The sequence below is a fragment of the Cinclus cinclus genome, chromosome 1 (genome assembly GCF_963662255.1).
Source record: "Cinclus cinclus chromosome 1, bCinCin1.1, whole genome shotgun sequence".
Classification (NCBI taxonomy): Eukaryota; Metazoa; Chordata; class Aves; order Passeriformes; family Cinclidae; genus Cinclus; species Cinclus cinclus.
Window position 1 is genome coordinate 4,208,321 of NC_085046.1, and position 13,352 is coordinate 4,221,672.

A 13,352-nucleotide genomic window follows, 5' to 3' on the forward strand; every position below is an offset into this window, starting at 1 on the left:
AGGAACAGATGAAAAAAAAACAAAACAAAACAAAAAAAAACAAAACAACAACACAAGAAACAACATCTGCAAGGAGAAAGCTTAAAGGTCACACCAGCAATCCAGCTAGTGGGAAAAGGAGAGGGCTGGGATGAAACCTTGGGCTTGCTGCCTGCTACTCTGATTCTGCAGGCAGGACCTGCTGCTAGCCAGCCCCAAAACAACCCCACATGTTCTTCCTGGGTTGATGGTCATGCAGTGCTGCTCCAAGACACCAGTGAGCTGCAACCAAGGATTTACTCTGGAGGATGCTTTGTGCCCTCCCCTACTGCTGCAACCTCTTTTCCTGCACACTGACACAGCTCCCAAGTATCTGGCCATAAGGTGAAACCAGGGAACATGCCACAAACAAAAGTGTCTTCCCTTTTGATGTGAAAGGTGTGCATTGCTCTCCTTCCAAGAACCACTTCTTTCACTCCCAGCAGAACAAATTCAGCTTCTGCTCTTTATAAGAACAGAGAACTACACAGTGCCACGTCTGTCAGGCAGCAAAAACTCCTGATGGTTTCCTGGGAAACGACAGACTACTGCCCTCATATCTCCGTGGGGAATTTGACCCTCCCAACGTTGCTGTGTGGTGTACCATGTTCTGCAGACAGCCTGCAAAGCCTCCAAGGCCCAGCACAGCTGCACTTCAGAGGAGCTCTGAGGCCTTCTGCTGCCACGGGCTAAGATTAAAAGCACAACTTGTTGCCCCTCATTCCAGGATATTCTTCCTAATCTCATACCAAACAGGCCTCGGCCTCTGCAGGTTGCCTCGGGCACTGAATCCAGCCAACACAGCACATGCTATTCTCACGCCGGTGCCAAAGTACACTGTAAATCCACTGACCAAAGGCACCGAGCAGCCACAGCTCCCAGCAGGCTCTCACTGGTCTTACTGGGAGCCACAGCTTCCCAGAACTCCTGAAAAGTGGCTCAGCCCTGTGGGTGATCAGGGCTCCTGCCATCAGCCACAGCAAACCCACCTCAGAGCAGCTGCCACACAAGGTGACACTCACAAGCCAGCTGGGACATCCTTTTTGATCCCAGGGTGGTGCCAAGGGTTTGGCTGTTGGCCTGTAGGCAAATACACCTCAGACTGTGCTCCTGGCCTTACAGCCAAGAGGGCCAGTGATATCCTGGGGGGCACTGGGAAGAGCATTTCCAGCAGGTCAGGGAAGGATCCTGCCCCTCTGCCCAGCCCTGTGAGGCACAGCTGGAGTGATGTGCCCAGCTCTGGGCTCAAGAGAAACAGAGAGCTCCTGAAGCAGGGCCAGCTGAGGCTACAAGGAAGATGAAGGGAACATCTCTCTCATGAGGAAAGGCTGAAAGAGGTGGAACTGTTCAGGCTCAAGAGGAGATGCTGAGAGGGGACCTTACACCTGTCTGTAGGGAAGGCCCAAAGCACAGTCCAAGCTCTGCACCTTGAGGGGCCAGCAATGGCACAGGAGGAACAGAAAGGAACTGATCCCAGGAAGTCCCCCTGGACACGAGGCAGAACTTCCCTGTGCAGTGACCAAACCCTGAACAGATTGCCCAGAGAGAGGGTGTGGAGTCTCCCTCCCTGGGGATATTCCAGAACCATCTGGACACAAACCTGTGCCATGTGCTTCTCTCCCTTCTTGACTCTACTTGAAGGGAGGTTGGACCCACTGTGGTGCCTTCCAACCTGACCTTTTCTGTGATCGTGTGATTTCCTCTCATCCTTCATTCATATTTGAATGAACAACCTGTATTCCCCACAGATATCAGACAAAGATGGCACTGAATATATCTCCTGAATGCAGTACTCAGCCTGCTCCCCCCCTAAGCAGCAGAAGGGGAGAGGCTCCCTTGGGGCACGGCTTAACCCTCTTGAAGCTCACAAAGACTCTGCCTCATGCAGAGGCTCCTCTCTGCACACTCACCTAGACAGACAGAGCTGCTCTCCCCTTGTTTCACCACCAAGCAGAATTTGACTCTGAACTCTAAGCTCAGCCCCATTGCTCATCCATCCCTTCACTGAGCTCCTCACAAGTGCTCAGAGCAATCCTCCAGCTGCTGCTCTGAACAGAACGTTCTCTAGGTCATCCCATCGCTCTCCAACATCACAACATGAACATGTTTGCATGCCTCCTTCAGAGGAGCCAAAAACATCAGCAAGAAATTGCCCTCTTGTAAAAGGGACTGGAGCCAGTGTTTAGCTTGGCTTTACCTATTACCCACATCTGGCAAGAAAATTCTGCTCCATTTAGCCTCCAGACTGTGGCACATATGGATATCACAAACAGGTATCTGCTAGGCATGAAACCCAAAACAGACTTGTGCAGAACCATGGAAATAATTGCCAGGGTGCATTTCCAGAAACTTCATTTATTTGGTCTGAAGACTGAGTAACTGTGGCTAACAGCAAAGCTGACCTACACAGAAGCCACACAGGTAGAGCTTATTAGATTTTTTTTTTTTTTGCTTTTAAATAGTATCCTCCCCTGGAGCCTGATGTTTTATTGAGGACTTGATGGTCTCTCCACTGCAGGTTGAGAAAGTGAGGGTAAAGGCTGATGTTTCACCAACTACATCAGCACTGTCAGCCCTCACTCTGTAAGACACCGCAGAAAGCCGAAGAATTGTAGGAAACAGGGTTGGGGAAAAATCCGAGAGGTCAATTAGTTCATCTTCCTGCCCAATGCAGGAGCAACTGGCATCAACAATTCTTGACAAATATTTGTTAAATATGCTTTTATCTCCTCCCTTCCCCCCATAATGGTGCCTCCACCATTTCCCGAGGCTTTAACTCTCCTAAGAATCCCAGAATGATGCTGAGGAGCAGCCTTGGAGGAGACAACAGGTGGTCAGAAGAGAAGTGGTGGCACTTGGAGGTTCAGTGAACTTCTTCCAAAGGTCACATCACAAGCTGGTGTCTGTGCTGTGCCAGGCCAGACTTTGCTGTCCCACTCCTCAGAAAGATGAGCCCAACCTAGAACTAACACAGACATGCCCCAAGGGGGACACCCCTGGCCAGGCCCTGCTCTTATCTACACCAACCCCAGCCTTGATTCCGTGGTCCCACCAGGATGTGATTCATGCATGCCCCTGCTCCACCCAGCTGGCATGCTCATCTCACTGATCCTGGCTTCAGGACACCTCCTCCACCAGGACAGGGACTGCCACTCAGATTCTGCAGGAGTGGCTGACCTCAGTGTAAATTCAGTCTTCAAAGTGCCAATGCAAGAGAAGTATCTGACAGCAGCAAAGAATTACTGCTCAGCTCCCCTAGAGCACAAAGACAGGCTGAAATACTGAACTGCAATGAGCAGTGTGGTCATGTTCCCCCTGAAACTTGCAGTCATGACACCCAAAACCCTGACTCAGGAGCCAGATGCTGGGGTGTCACCACATGTACACATAGGCTATGTCCCCAAAGTTCCCTCTTGTCTGTTTACAGTGTTTCCACAACAACAAACCTCAGTTATTACTTCTCAGACATCTTTCCAGAGCTGTGGGTCCTCACGAGGTGGAATTTTTATGTATAGGTAAACGAAGCACTACAAGTCATCCCCAGCCCTAAGAAATCAGGAGTACCAAAAGGTCTGCTCATGGCCCTGCTATGTGCTGTGTACATGCCCAGAAAGACAGTCTTTAACATGGGATAAAACACATTATTTAAGCTTCTGTTTGCTGTTGTTGGAAAGAAATCTTCCAATGGGAAGAAACCTGGAATGAAATGAGTCATTCCTGGAGAATTCAATGGCAGGCTTTTCCCGGGAGGGCCGTCAAAGAATGCCCAAGATTAGAAACCTGACTGCATTCAAAGTCAAAACCCAGTGGACACTTTGGTATGATGAGGTAGCTATTGTAAAAGAATAGGAACTTTCTTTGTGGAGCAAGTCTCTATTGAAACAGAAAGGAGAAAATAATAAATGGGGGGGAAGAAGAAAGGTCTCTACAGGACCTCTATCCATTCACACTTTAATCAAAGGGTGCAGGTCATCTGCAATTAATACTCAAACAAGCCAGCTGTCAGGGCAGATCCAAAAGGACTTGTGTTTAAAGGCCCACCTCTTTTCCATATGGCCCTGTCCTCCCTCCCAAAGCCAAACCCACCCCAAGAGTCCAGTGGCTCCAGATGCCTCACAAGAAAACACTGAGCACACCAAAACAGATGCCAAGGATTTCCCCCTTCTGCTAACAGCTCTAGCAGGACCCTCCTTTCACACACAGTGCTGGACTCACAGAGAAAGTGGGGAAAACACAGAGGCCTATGTGATGAATGATGGAGGAGAAAGATCTTCAAGCCTTAAAATGCAAGGATTGCAGAGGGAGGGTTTCTTGGCTGCTTTTATGTGGCCACAGGAGCTGCTGGAGGAACATTCAGCAATGCACATTGCACTGCAGACCCAGCCACAAGAATGTGCACATCGTGCTGGGGGTTTGGGTCAGACAAAGTCAGTGCTAGATAAAAGAACACTGTGTGAGCAGTACTGTCCCTCCTGCTCTGCACTTCATGTTCCTGCAACAGCCCCCGAGGTGGGAAGACTTCACATCCCCAACTGAATGAGGGGGATCCTCTGCTCTGGGGAAAAGACAATATTCCTGTGTAACAGGCCTTACTTAAAATAATTTTGACAAAGGAAAATCCCGGCTTGGAGTCTGAGAATCCATCTGAGCTGTGTCCAGACAACAGTTCTTGTGCACTCAGCTAGCTGGGAACCACAAAGTAAGGTCATTTTCCTTCACTTCCAAGTAAAACAGAAAATCAGGGCCTTCAGAACAAACCACTGCTCAATCCTGAAGTTGGCACCAGGCATCCCAAAGCTGCCCCTCAGCATTAAGGAGAAGAGTACCTCATTGTTCACAGAGACCAAATCCATCGTCTGTCCAAAAGCATCCGTGACCTTCTGCACCACTTCCTTGAATTTGACTGGTCTTGGAAACTGGATAATCCTGTATACACAAACAAATACAACAACAGTCTCAGTTTAGTGGAAGCATGCTGGGACTTGACTGACAGTATAGAAGAAAGGACTTGTACTCCATCACAAAGCCAAGACTGCTCCTTGCTTCTACACTCACAGAAGTGTTGCTCCTCTGCTGAACCCAAGAGGGGACTTGACTACCCTGCAAGAATATCTACCAAAAATCTTTGCATAGCTCCTCTGCTTCTCCCTCTGATGTGAGGTACAGGTGGAAAAAAAGTCCAGCAGCCCTCCACTAGAAAAAACTTGGATCAGGCAATGATCAGTGATTTATCATCTCTATTTTTATCCAAAATCTCTGAATAGAGGAGGGCTAGAAGTAGGGATGAGGCAGTTTGGCATCCTGTGACTCTCCTGTACCATCACATGCAGCACCTCTGTAGGTAATTACAGCAGGTACAGTGCAACCCTGAAATAACACTACTTAAATTTTCTTTGGTTTTAATATGCACCTTGGACCATCAGCCTGTGTCCTGCCCTGTCACCAAGCAGAGGCGATTCCATGAAAATGTCAAGCAGGGAAGGGCGGACAAGCTTTAACTCCCAGCCCTATTTTTATGGGATCCATGCCCAAAATCTGGTTATCTTAAGTAAGTGTCATGGACTGCTAATCAAAGGACATATTTCTGTAGAGTTCCAGCTCCACTGTGGTTCAGCAGGGCTCAAGAATTAACAAGAGAAAAGGATCCAAGCATGTACCCAATGTCCCTGGTAAAAGAGGCATTTAATGACTTCCACCTTAGAACCATTTTGCCTGCACGCAGATCCCAGGAACTTCTTGTGGCAAAGGGGATGATGAGGCAGGGATCTTGCATAGAAAAGTGCAGCTGATTTTGGGAGAATAAACCCTGCTGTGAGCTCAGCTGCAGCTGGCTGAAGTCAGCCAGACAGTGTTGGGGGGAAAAGGTAATTTGTCCCCATATTCACAGGGACTGGACTAGACACCTACCTTTTCTCTCCTTCATATTCAAACTTGATCCTGACACTTCGCTGCTGAAAGAAAAAGCAGAGAATTGTGAGGTCCCAAACTGCATCCTGGATTGACTTAAAGATCCCAAGCTGATAGGAGTTCTCAGGGAGACTCCCCTAACTCTGTAAGGCATCTGGTTTATTTATGCCAAGATGCCTGGTGGAATCACAGCTTTTGGGGACACTCCACATTGCTGAGGAAGGTGCTTTTCAAAAAACAAGTCCTTTCACAAACAAGAAGACATTTGCCTGTGTAACTGTTAGTTTTCATAAAATGCATACATAAGGTGGTAAATAATCCTGAATTCATTTGGGAGCAAGGGACTATTATCAGAGATCAATACAGTATGTGTCTGATGCCTGTCCACCTTCAGTGCTTCCCAGGGTTTTACCCCTGTACTGTTCTGTTGGAGACCCAAAAAACAAAGATCAGAGGATGTTTTTGGAACACAGGAATATTCGGGGTGAAGAATTAAGAAGTTAAAGGAAGCATTCTCTAATGGAAGCGGGGACAGTCTAAAATTTTTAAGCCAACAGTGCTAGGATTGCTGAAGGGCTGGCTACTATTTTGTGGGGACCTACAAAATGCAAAGTGTATCAGGCCCAATACACGATGCACAGCAAATGCCCATCCTGAACTGACCCATTGCTCACCTCAAGAGAAACCACAAAATTTGCCCAAAGAAGAGCTAGTGGAATCACAGGCACAGTGGGCACACAGCTGTGCAGGAACCAGTAAAAAACACTTCTCCCATCCTCTATTTGTGCATATTTAGCAGCAATCAAGACCACAAGGAGCTTTTCATTCCTTCAGCTTCTCAGACCAAGTCTGAGCCAAGCATCCCTTAGATCATTCCAGGACTTTCCGATGGTCTCCAACACAGATGAAAACCCTCTTTACTTCCCAGACCAGGTCTAGTCACCCCACTTAACCAGCATTTTCCCCTCCACAGTGCCCACCAGCCTCCTCAAACAGTTTTCTTCCCACGCAGAGAGAAGTGCTGGCCACCTCCCTCCGAGGTGCAACCCCAGGGAGGGCTCTGTCCTGCACCGGCATCTCACAGGGATAACTCACAGCAGGGTGGGTGACAGCCCTTCCTGAGCACAGCACTTATCTCTGGGCCTGGGCTGCCAGCATGTGAAGGCACACTTTCCATCCTCTCAGGGGGAAAGCAGAGCTGCAGTGGAACAGCTTTGTTTCTAGCAAGGAAAACGAGCTGTACAGGCGCCCTCCGGTTTGTCCTTAAACTGACAGCTCCTCAAGTTCTGCAAACACCCACCGAAACTCAGAAAGTCAAGACTGGAGGGGATTCTGTTCAGAAGCTTAAGCAGATCCAGGGTAAACGCTGGATCATCCGAAATGCATCCTTGTTATGTCTGCTCATGGCATTTTCTGTGTTTCCAGAAGGGCTGGGAAGAACCAGTGCTGGGACAGTCACCAAGTGGGGCACTCCGGCAGTGATACAGGCCTGTGCTAAACAGGCACTTACATCACCTTGGTGGCTAAAGCCAGTCCTCCAGACTCACAAAATTTGGACAGTCTCCAGGTTCATTTCCAGAACCAGGCCCAACTTGTAAAAATACCAGATAAATCCTAAACCAGTCCAAAATCCAAAAGAATTAGAGATTACCATAACCAACCTAGTGTTGACAGTCCAAATGATTCTGGAGAGACAGGCAAATACAGGTGGGATTGCCACCTTGATTCATCTGTGCTGGAAAATAAAAAGATACTAGCTCTTTCATGCTAATTTTTTACTTGCACATGCCTCTCTGAGCAGATCTGGCTAGTTCATTCCTCCTGGATGCTGGCAATAAATTGGCCAGTGTGGGTTCACTGACTAACACCACAAAACCCTTCTCTAAAGAAAGAGAAAAAAAAAAAATCAGGACAAGGAACTTTCAAGGTTTCTCCTAACAAAAGAGCAGGACGTGGAAGGGGAAGAGCTCACACAGCTCTGGCCTCACTGCAGGAAACCTTTCAAAACACAGGTTTCACTTTCAGCACAGCCCTGAACATTGCACTGAGCTGGGATGTAGCACACGCTGCCTGGCTGTGCTGAGCAGCACAGATTTCACAGACAAACAAGTTTTGAAAAACAGCTTATGGCTGGAAAATGTCAGAACACTCGTCTAAAGCTCCAGAGAGAGAAGAAAATGAAAAAAGAATGAGCCACGACCCTGCTGCATCCTTCTCTCCTACATCAACAACAAGGCTGATGTGCCATGGCCTAATGCCAGCAGGAGGACGCCAGCTGCCCCACACTGCTCTGCTTCTGAGCAGAGTTACAAACACATTGGCTGCAACAGGGAAATGAAAACCCACTTCATTTCTTAATTAGATAACATTTTTCTTCAGTATAAAACACACTAACCTCTTGCCTCCCTCGAAGAAACCAAGACCTTTAGCTCACAAGCATTTGGAAGAGGAATAAAATCATATTTATCAGTCTGAGAAGTTGATTACAGTTTAATTTTTCAGGCTTCCCTTGGTTTGCCCATGTTTTTGACCCACAGCTCAAGCTGAATTCATCACTGTTATCAGCAACAAATACTTTTTTCCTTTCATAAAGAAAAAAAAAGTGGGCAGTGCCCAAAGTAGTAGGAAATCTCAGGGGATGCAAAGCACTTCCTAAATGCTGGAGCAGGCTGTGATTTTTTACACCCATGGAAGTCTGGTTTGCAGCAACTGGTTTAAGATTACAGAGGGAGCCTGGGGCACTGCCAAGTGCTGGTGCAGAACCTCATGTGAGTCTGCACCCAGCATCTCAAATGCACAATCAGGGGGAAGGCAGGACCAGCACCTTCTCCACCAGGAACTCAGCACAGCATGCACATGTTGAGGTGGAAGAAGTGCGGGTGGTGGAGGCTGCTGGGTCCTATTCACTTTTGCAATTTTGTGAGGAACATGACTCCCCCTTGCACAATCCAGGTTGGACTATTCACTGTCCCTGCCATCAGGTGTCACATGAGGTCAAGGGCAGCCCTGCTCTCCTTCAATCAAGAGGTCCTTAGTGGGTGAAGGAGAACAAGCTGAGCCACCCAAAGGCTTGTATTAAATACAGTGCAGGAGAGGGGTAAGGATAGTCACAAGTATCAGCCTTAAACCCTGAGCTCTGGCAGAGCATTTAAACAATACTTTGATCAGCACTCTGAGAGCTCAGACAGGTAATGGAGCAAGCAAGGGAAATCAAGGCACAAAGGCAGGAGGCATTTTGGCTAAGGGTATGAGGAGAAAGCCCAGCCTGGGGAGGAGAAGGCTCCATGGAGACCTCATTGCAACATTTCAATATAAGAGGGGCTTTAGAAGATGGAGAGAGACTTGATCAGGTCCTGTAGTGACTGGATGAAGGCAGCAGTTTTCAACAGCAAGAGGCTAGACTGAGGTTGGATATAAGGAAGAAAGTTTCTACCACTGGGTTGATGAGACACTGGAACAGGTTGCCCAGAAAAGCTATGGATGCCTCACCCCTGGAAGTGCTCAAGGCTGGGTTGGATTGAGCAACCTGGTCTAGGGACAGATGTCCCTGCCCACAGCAGACAGCCTGGCCTTTAAAAGCCTTCCCAGCCCAAACCATTCTGTGATTCATTCTCTGCAGCAGAAGAGGGGCAGAGAGAAGCACAGAACGTAGGTGTTTGTCTCCTGGGCTGTGTCTCCTGAGCAGTCCTCCCTCTCGGTGTGCGTTTCCGTGGGATGCAGGGCACGGAGGAGCCCAGGGTCGGGCTGGCGCCTGCAGACCCTGCTGCGACACAAACAACACCAGCGACAGCCCTGACAGGAAATACCACAGCCATTCCCTTCGTTTCTACAATAATTTCTTCTCCAAAAAACTCGTACCGGCATTTCCTCCAGCCTCGCAAACAAATGGTATTTTACTCATTCTTGCTGTATTTCTCTGAGAGGAAAGAGCAAAGCCACTGCTGTGGCCACAAAGCCATCACCATCTTTCCAGGCTTTCCTTGTGATATTTTTGGCTCTTTCCTCAAAATTTCGATTTCACAGCAAAAAAGGCCACAATTGCCAAGCTTCAGAGAGGGAATTCAGATGGGAATTTGGGGAGAAAAGGGGCAACTGCTTTTGCCTCTTGGCTGGGGACCACGTACCCCAGCAGGCTTGGCCAAGCTCAGCCCTCAGAGCTGGAGCAACAGTCTTGTGTGCTGGTTTAGATTAAGGAAAACGTTGGAAAAAAATGGAAAAAGTGTTTCCAAACGAGATGAATCATGATCTTGTACAGAGATCCCTGAAGAGCTGACTGCTGTTTGTAATAAAAGCACACACGGAGAGCAGGAAAACAATCAGTTAGTCCTAAAATGGAAGAGGCTCTGGAGGAGCAGAAGATGCTGAGCACTCTCTCTGCTGAGCAGCCAAGGTGTTGCTCAAACTGGGGTACAGGTCCAAGCTGAGCCTGGGCAGAAGGGAGTCTAATGGCAGAGGCAGGCAGGGAGCCAGCAGAGGAGCCAGCCCTGTACCTCCATGCCTGTCTGTGTCACTGAAACAACTAAAACTGCCATTCTGGAAAACCTCAGAGTAGCACAAATTCAGCTTTACCATCAGAAACAATGTTCTGTCCAGACCCCAATTCTGTAGCTTGCTTTAGACCTGCTCTTGTCAAATCTAACCAAGGGGACAACTTTGCCCATACTGAGACATCACAAGGATGAAGTCTTTACAGTACTTCTTCCACCCAAATCCACAGCTGCCTCACAAACCAACTGGGACAAAGCCTCTGACTTCAGCATTAACCCTTCTGTGGTCAAGAAAGGCAGGAAAAAGTCATCACAAGCGGCTTCCTATTCCCCTTGGTGCTGCTCATTCCAGCCTTGCTCACACATCCACCCACAAGACCCCAGGCACTTATTTTGCCTCAGTTTCCCCCCCTGGGTAATACAGGGGCCATGAAATACACCCACTTTTGCATGCCACAGGGTAACCAGAGGGATTGTTTTCACTTCTCCCATTTTCTACTGGCTGGATTAGGAAACAAAGAGAAAACCCTGCGCTCAAGTTACTCGCTTTGTACAAAGCCACAGAGCAGTGGGATTCCTCCTCAACTTCTGGCTCTGGCTGAGAGCAACCAGCAGCACAGGGCCAAGCTGAGGGGACTCCTACACTTCCCCAAGGTGCAGGTTGGTTGCATCAGCCCTGTGCCCTCAGCAGTGGGATGTTCCTCACACACCAGACAGCTGGAACACAGCCCCAGACCGCAGGAGGAGATGACTAACCCACATCGTTGGGAATTATCTGCACAGAACCCCCACGTACACTGCCTCATTCAGCAGTCACAGAAAGGACTTGGTCTGGCATTGCCCCCTTCTCATTCCAGGGGCACAAGGGACAATGTACTCCTGTCCTCCCAGATCTCCGCAGCTTTTTTCCCCTCTGAAATCAAGTCCAGCACCTGAGGAGCTCAGGAGACAGTGGAAAGACAATGCTTGGAAGGTACACTGCTGCCTGTTATAGATATTTCTGTTTCAGACTGCAGCAGAAATCATGGGCTTCAAAATATTTATCTAAAACCATCCACCTGGCAGGGAATCGCTTTTTCCCAGCTGGATTTCTCACTGGTATCACTGTCTTCTCACCCAAGTCAGCTCCACACGCAGACACGGGAAAGCCTCTTGAATCCTTGGGACTCCACTGCCTTGGCCATCTCCAGCCCAGGCTTTCCCAGACAGTGATGCTCCCCCTTGGACCCCTTGGCAGTCCTTGTTCCTGCTCCCCGGGGAAGGAAAGCCCTGCAGATGCCCTCACAGTGACTCCCATCTTCCCCCAACCCCATCATATCCCCCAAATGTAAAAACACAGGTGATAAAGTCAAACTCCTTTCTTAGGCTGCTCAAAGACCCTCAGAGAGCCCTACAAAATGAGCTGTAGTTCACTGGAGTTACAAGCAAGCCCTGTCTTACATCCAGCTTGCCAAAGAGAAGAGTCCAGAGGTAATTCACCAAAAGGACAAATTTTAGGACAGTCTGACATGTGAGGTACACGGAGAAACATTTCCTACAAATATTTAATTGCCGCAGGAGAACTTGCCATGGTGATTAAGGTGGCAGAGGAACTGCTGGCTGTCACTGGCTGTGACAGAGGCTCACTGACAAGCAGCTTCATACTGCCAGTTGCCAAGTGCTATTTATAGAAATGAATGGATGTGCATATAAATAGATACAAAATAAATGCTAATTTAATTGCTCTTCTCCCTCCATCCTTTTGTTCAGGATTTCCTAATTGTTCAGGGTTTCCCTTCTTACTCCACTCATCTTTTCCTTAATGAACACAATGCACATCTTCATTCTCCTGTTTCCTTCTCCCCCTCCTCAGAGACATTTCCATGAACAAAGTCCCTTGCTCAGTCCAAGAGATAGTCTGAAAGGGCTCTTACCAGCCATGCCAGAGGATGCACAAGGAATAACAGAGTGATTAAAGGAATAAGAGGATTCCTCTGGACAGAGGATTCCTTCTGCAGAAGCCACACTAGGAATAATGTCAGAATGATCCCTCTGTTCCCAGAGAACAGCTCCACTTTAACTCACATGAGGAGGGAAAAGCATGTCCATATCTGTCCCTGTAATTCCCACAAGGCAGAGAGGCAAGACAATGTAGTGGCTGCCACACCTGGCCAGGACTCAGGAGATTCCAGCCCAGCCATCACATCTGCTGCCAGCTGCCTGGGCAATTCAAGGGAGGAAAACCATCCATGCTGTTCTAATTTCCAGCATGTTCTGCAACGAGGCATTGCACGTCCAGAAAGGGCAGCCTTTGCCCTGAACTCATTTGTGATGGATGAAAACTAAGAAAAGAAAGATTTTTATGAAATTTGCCAAAAGGATGTCAATTTCTTACGATGAACTGAAGCAAAACTATTGATATTTTGGGAAAGAAATATTTTGGAGCACACACCACCACAAGCTGTTTTCTTGTGTGGCCCAGGCCCACCAAGAATAAAATCTGGCAGGATGCAAATTTTAACTTGTGTCAAGAGAGCACTAAGGAAGCCCTCCAGGAGACAGGAATGAGATAGCACTTTGGTTGTGTTTCTCTGTGTACCAAAAAACTGCTGCAAGCCACAGAGAACTGGCTAGTTAGCCAACACATTCTTGTTGTGAACGCTGTCTTCCAGTGGAAATCTGGAACACCAACTAAAGGATTCCCATGCCTCAGAAAAAAAAAACATTTTTCCACAAAAAAGAAATATTATTTCATCAATCTACTAACTGAACTCCCAAACCCAAGTAGTTTAAGCGAGCATGTTGCTGCAGGGCTTCATGAGAGGCACTAACAATGAGATGACCAAGAGGACATTTCATCACCAAAAAAATCCCTGTGCTTCATTCCCCCTCCAAGAAGGGCAACTGCTCAGGGCATCCCTCAGCTCCACCAGCCAACCTAATCACAGGAAAAAATAAATA

General features: G+C 48.0%; 1 protein-coding gene across 1 annotated transcript in view; it reads right to left on the bottom strand.

Moving 5' to 3' along the window:
- LOC134051500 (mitogen-activated protein kinase kinase kinase 3-like) overlaps positions 1-13,352 on the bottom strand; it is a 71,447-nt gene that overhangs the window by 23,765 nt on the left and 34,330 nt on the right. The window contains exons 5-6 of the mRNA XM_062505277.1: positions 5,926-5,969; positions 4,845-4,944 (exon numbers count right to left, since the gene is read on the bottom strand). Of these exons, the coding sequence (XP_062361261.1) occupies positions 4,845-4,944; positions 5,926-5,969 (144 nt within the window). The remainder of the gene's footprint in view (positions 1-4,844; positions 4,945-5,925; positions 5,970-13,352) is intronic.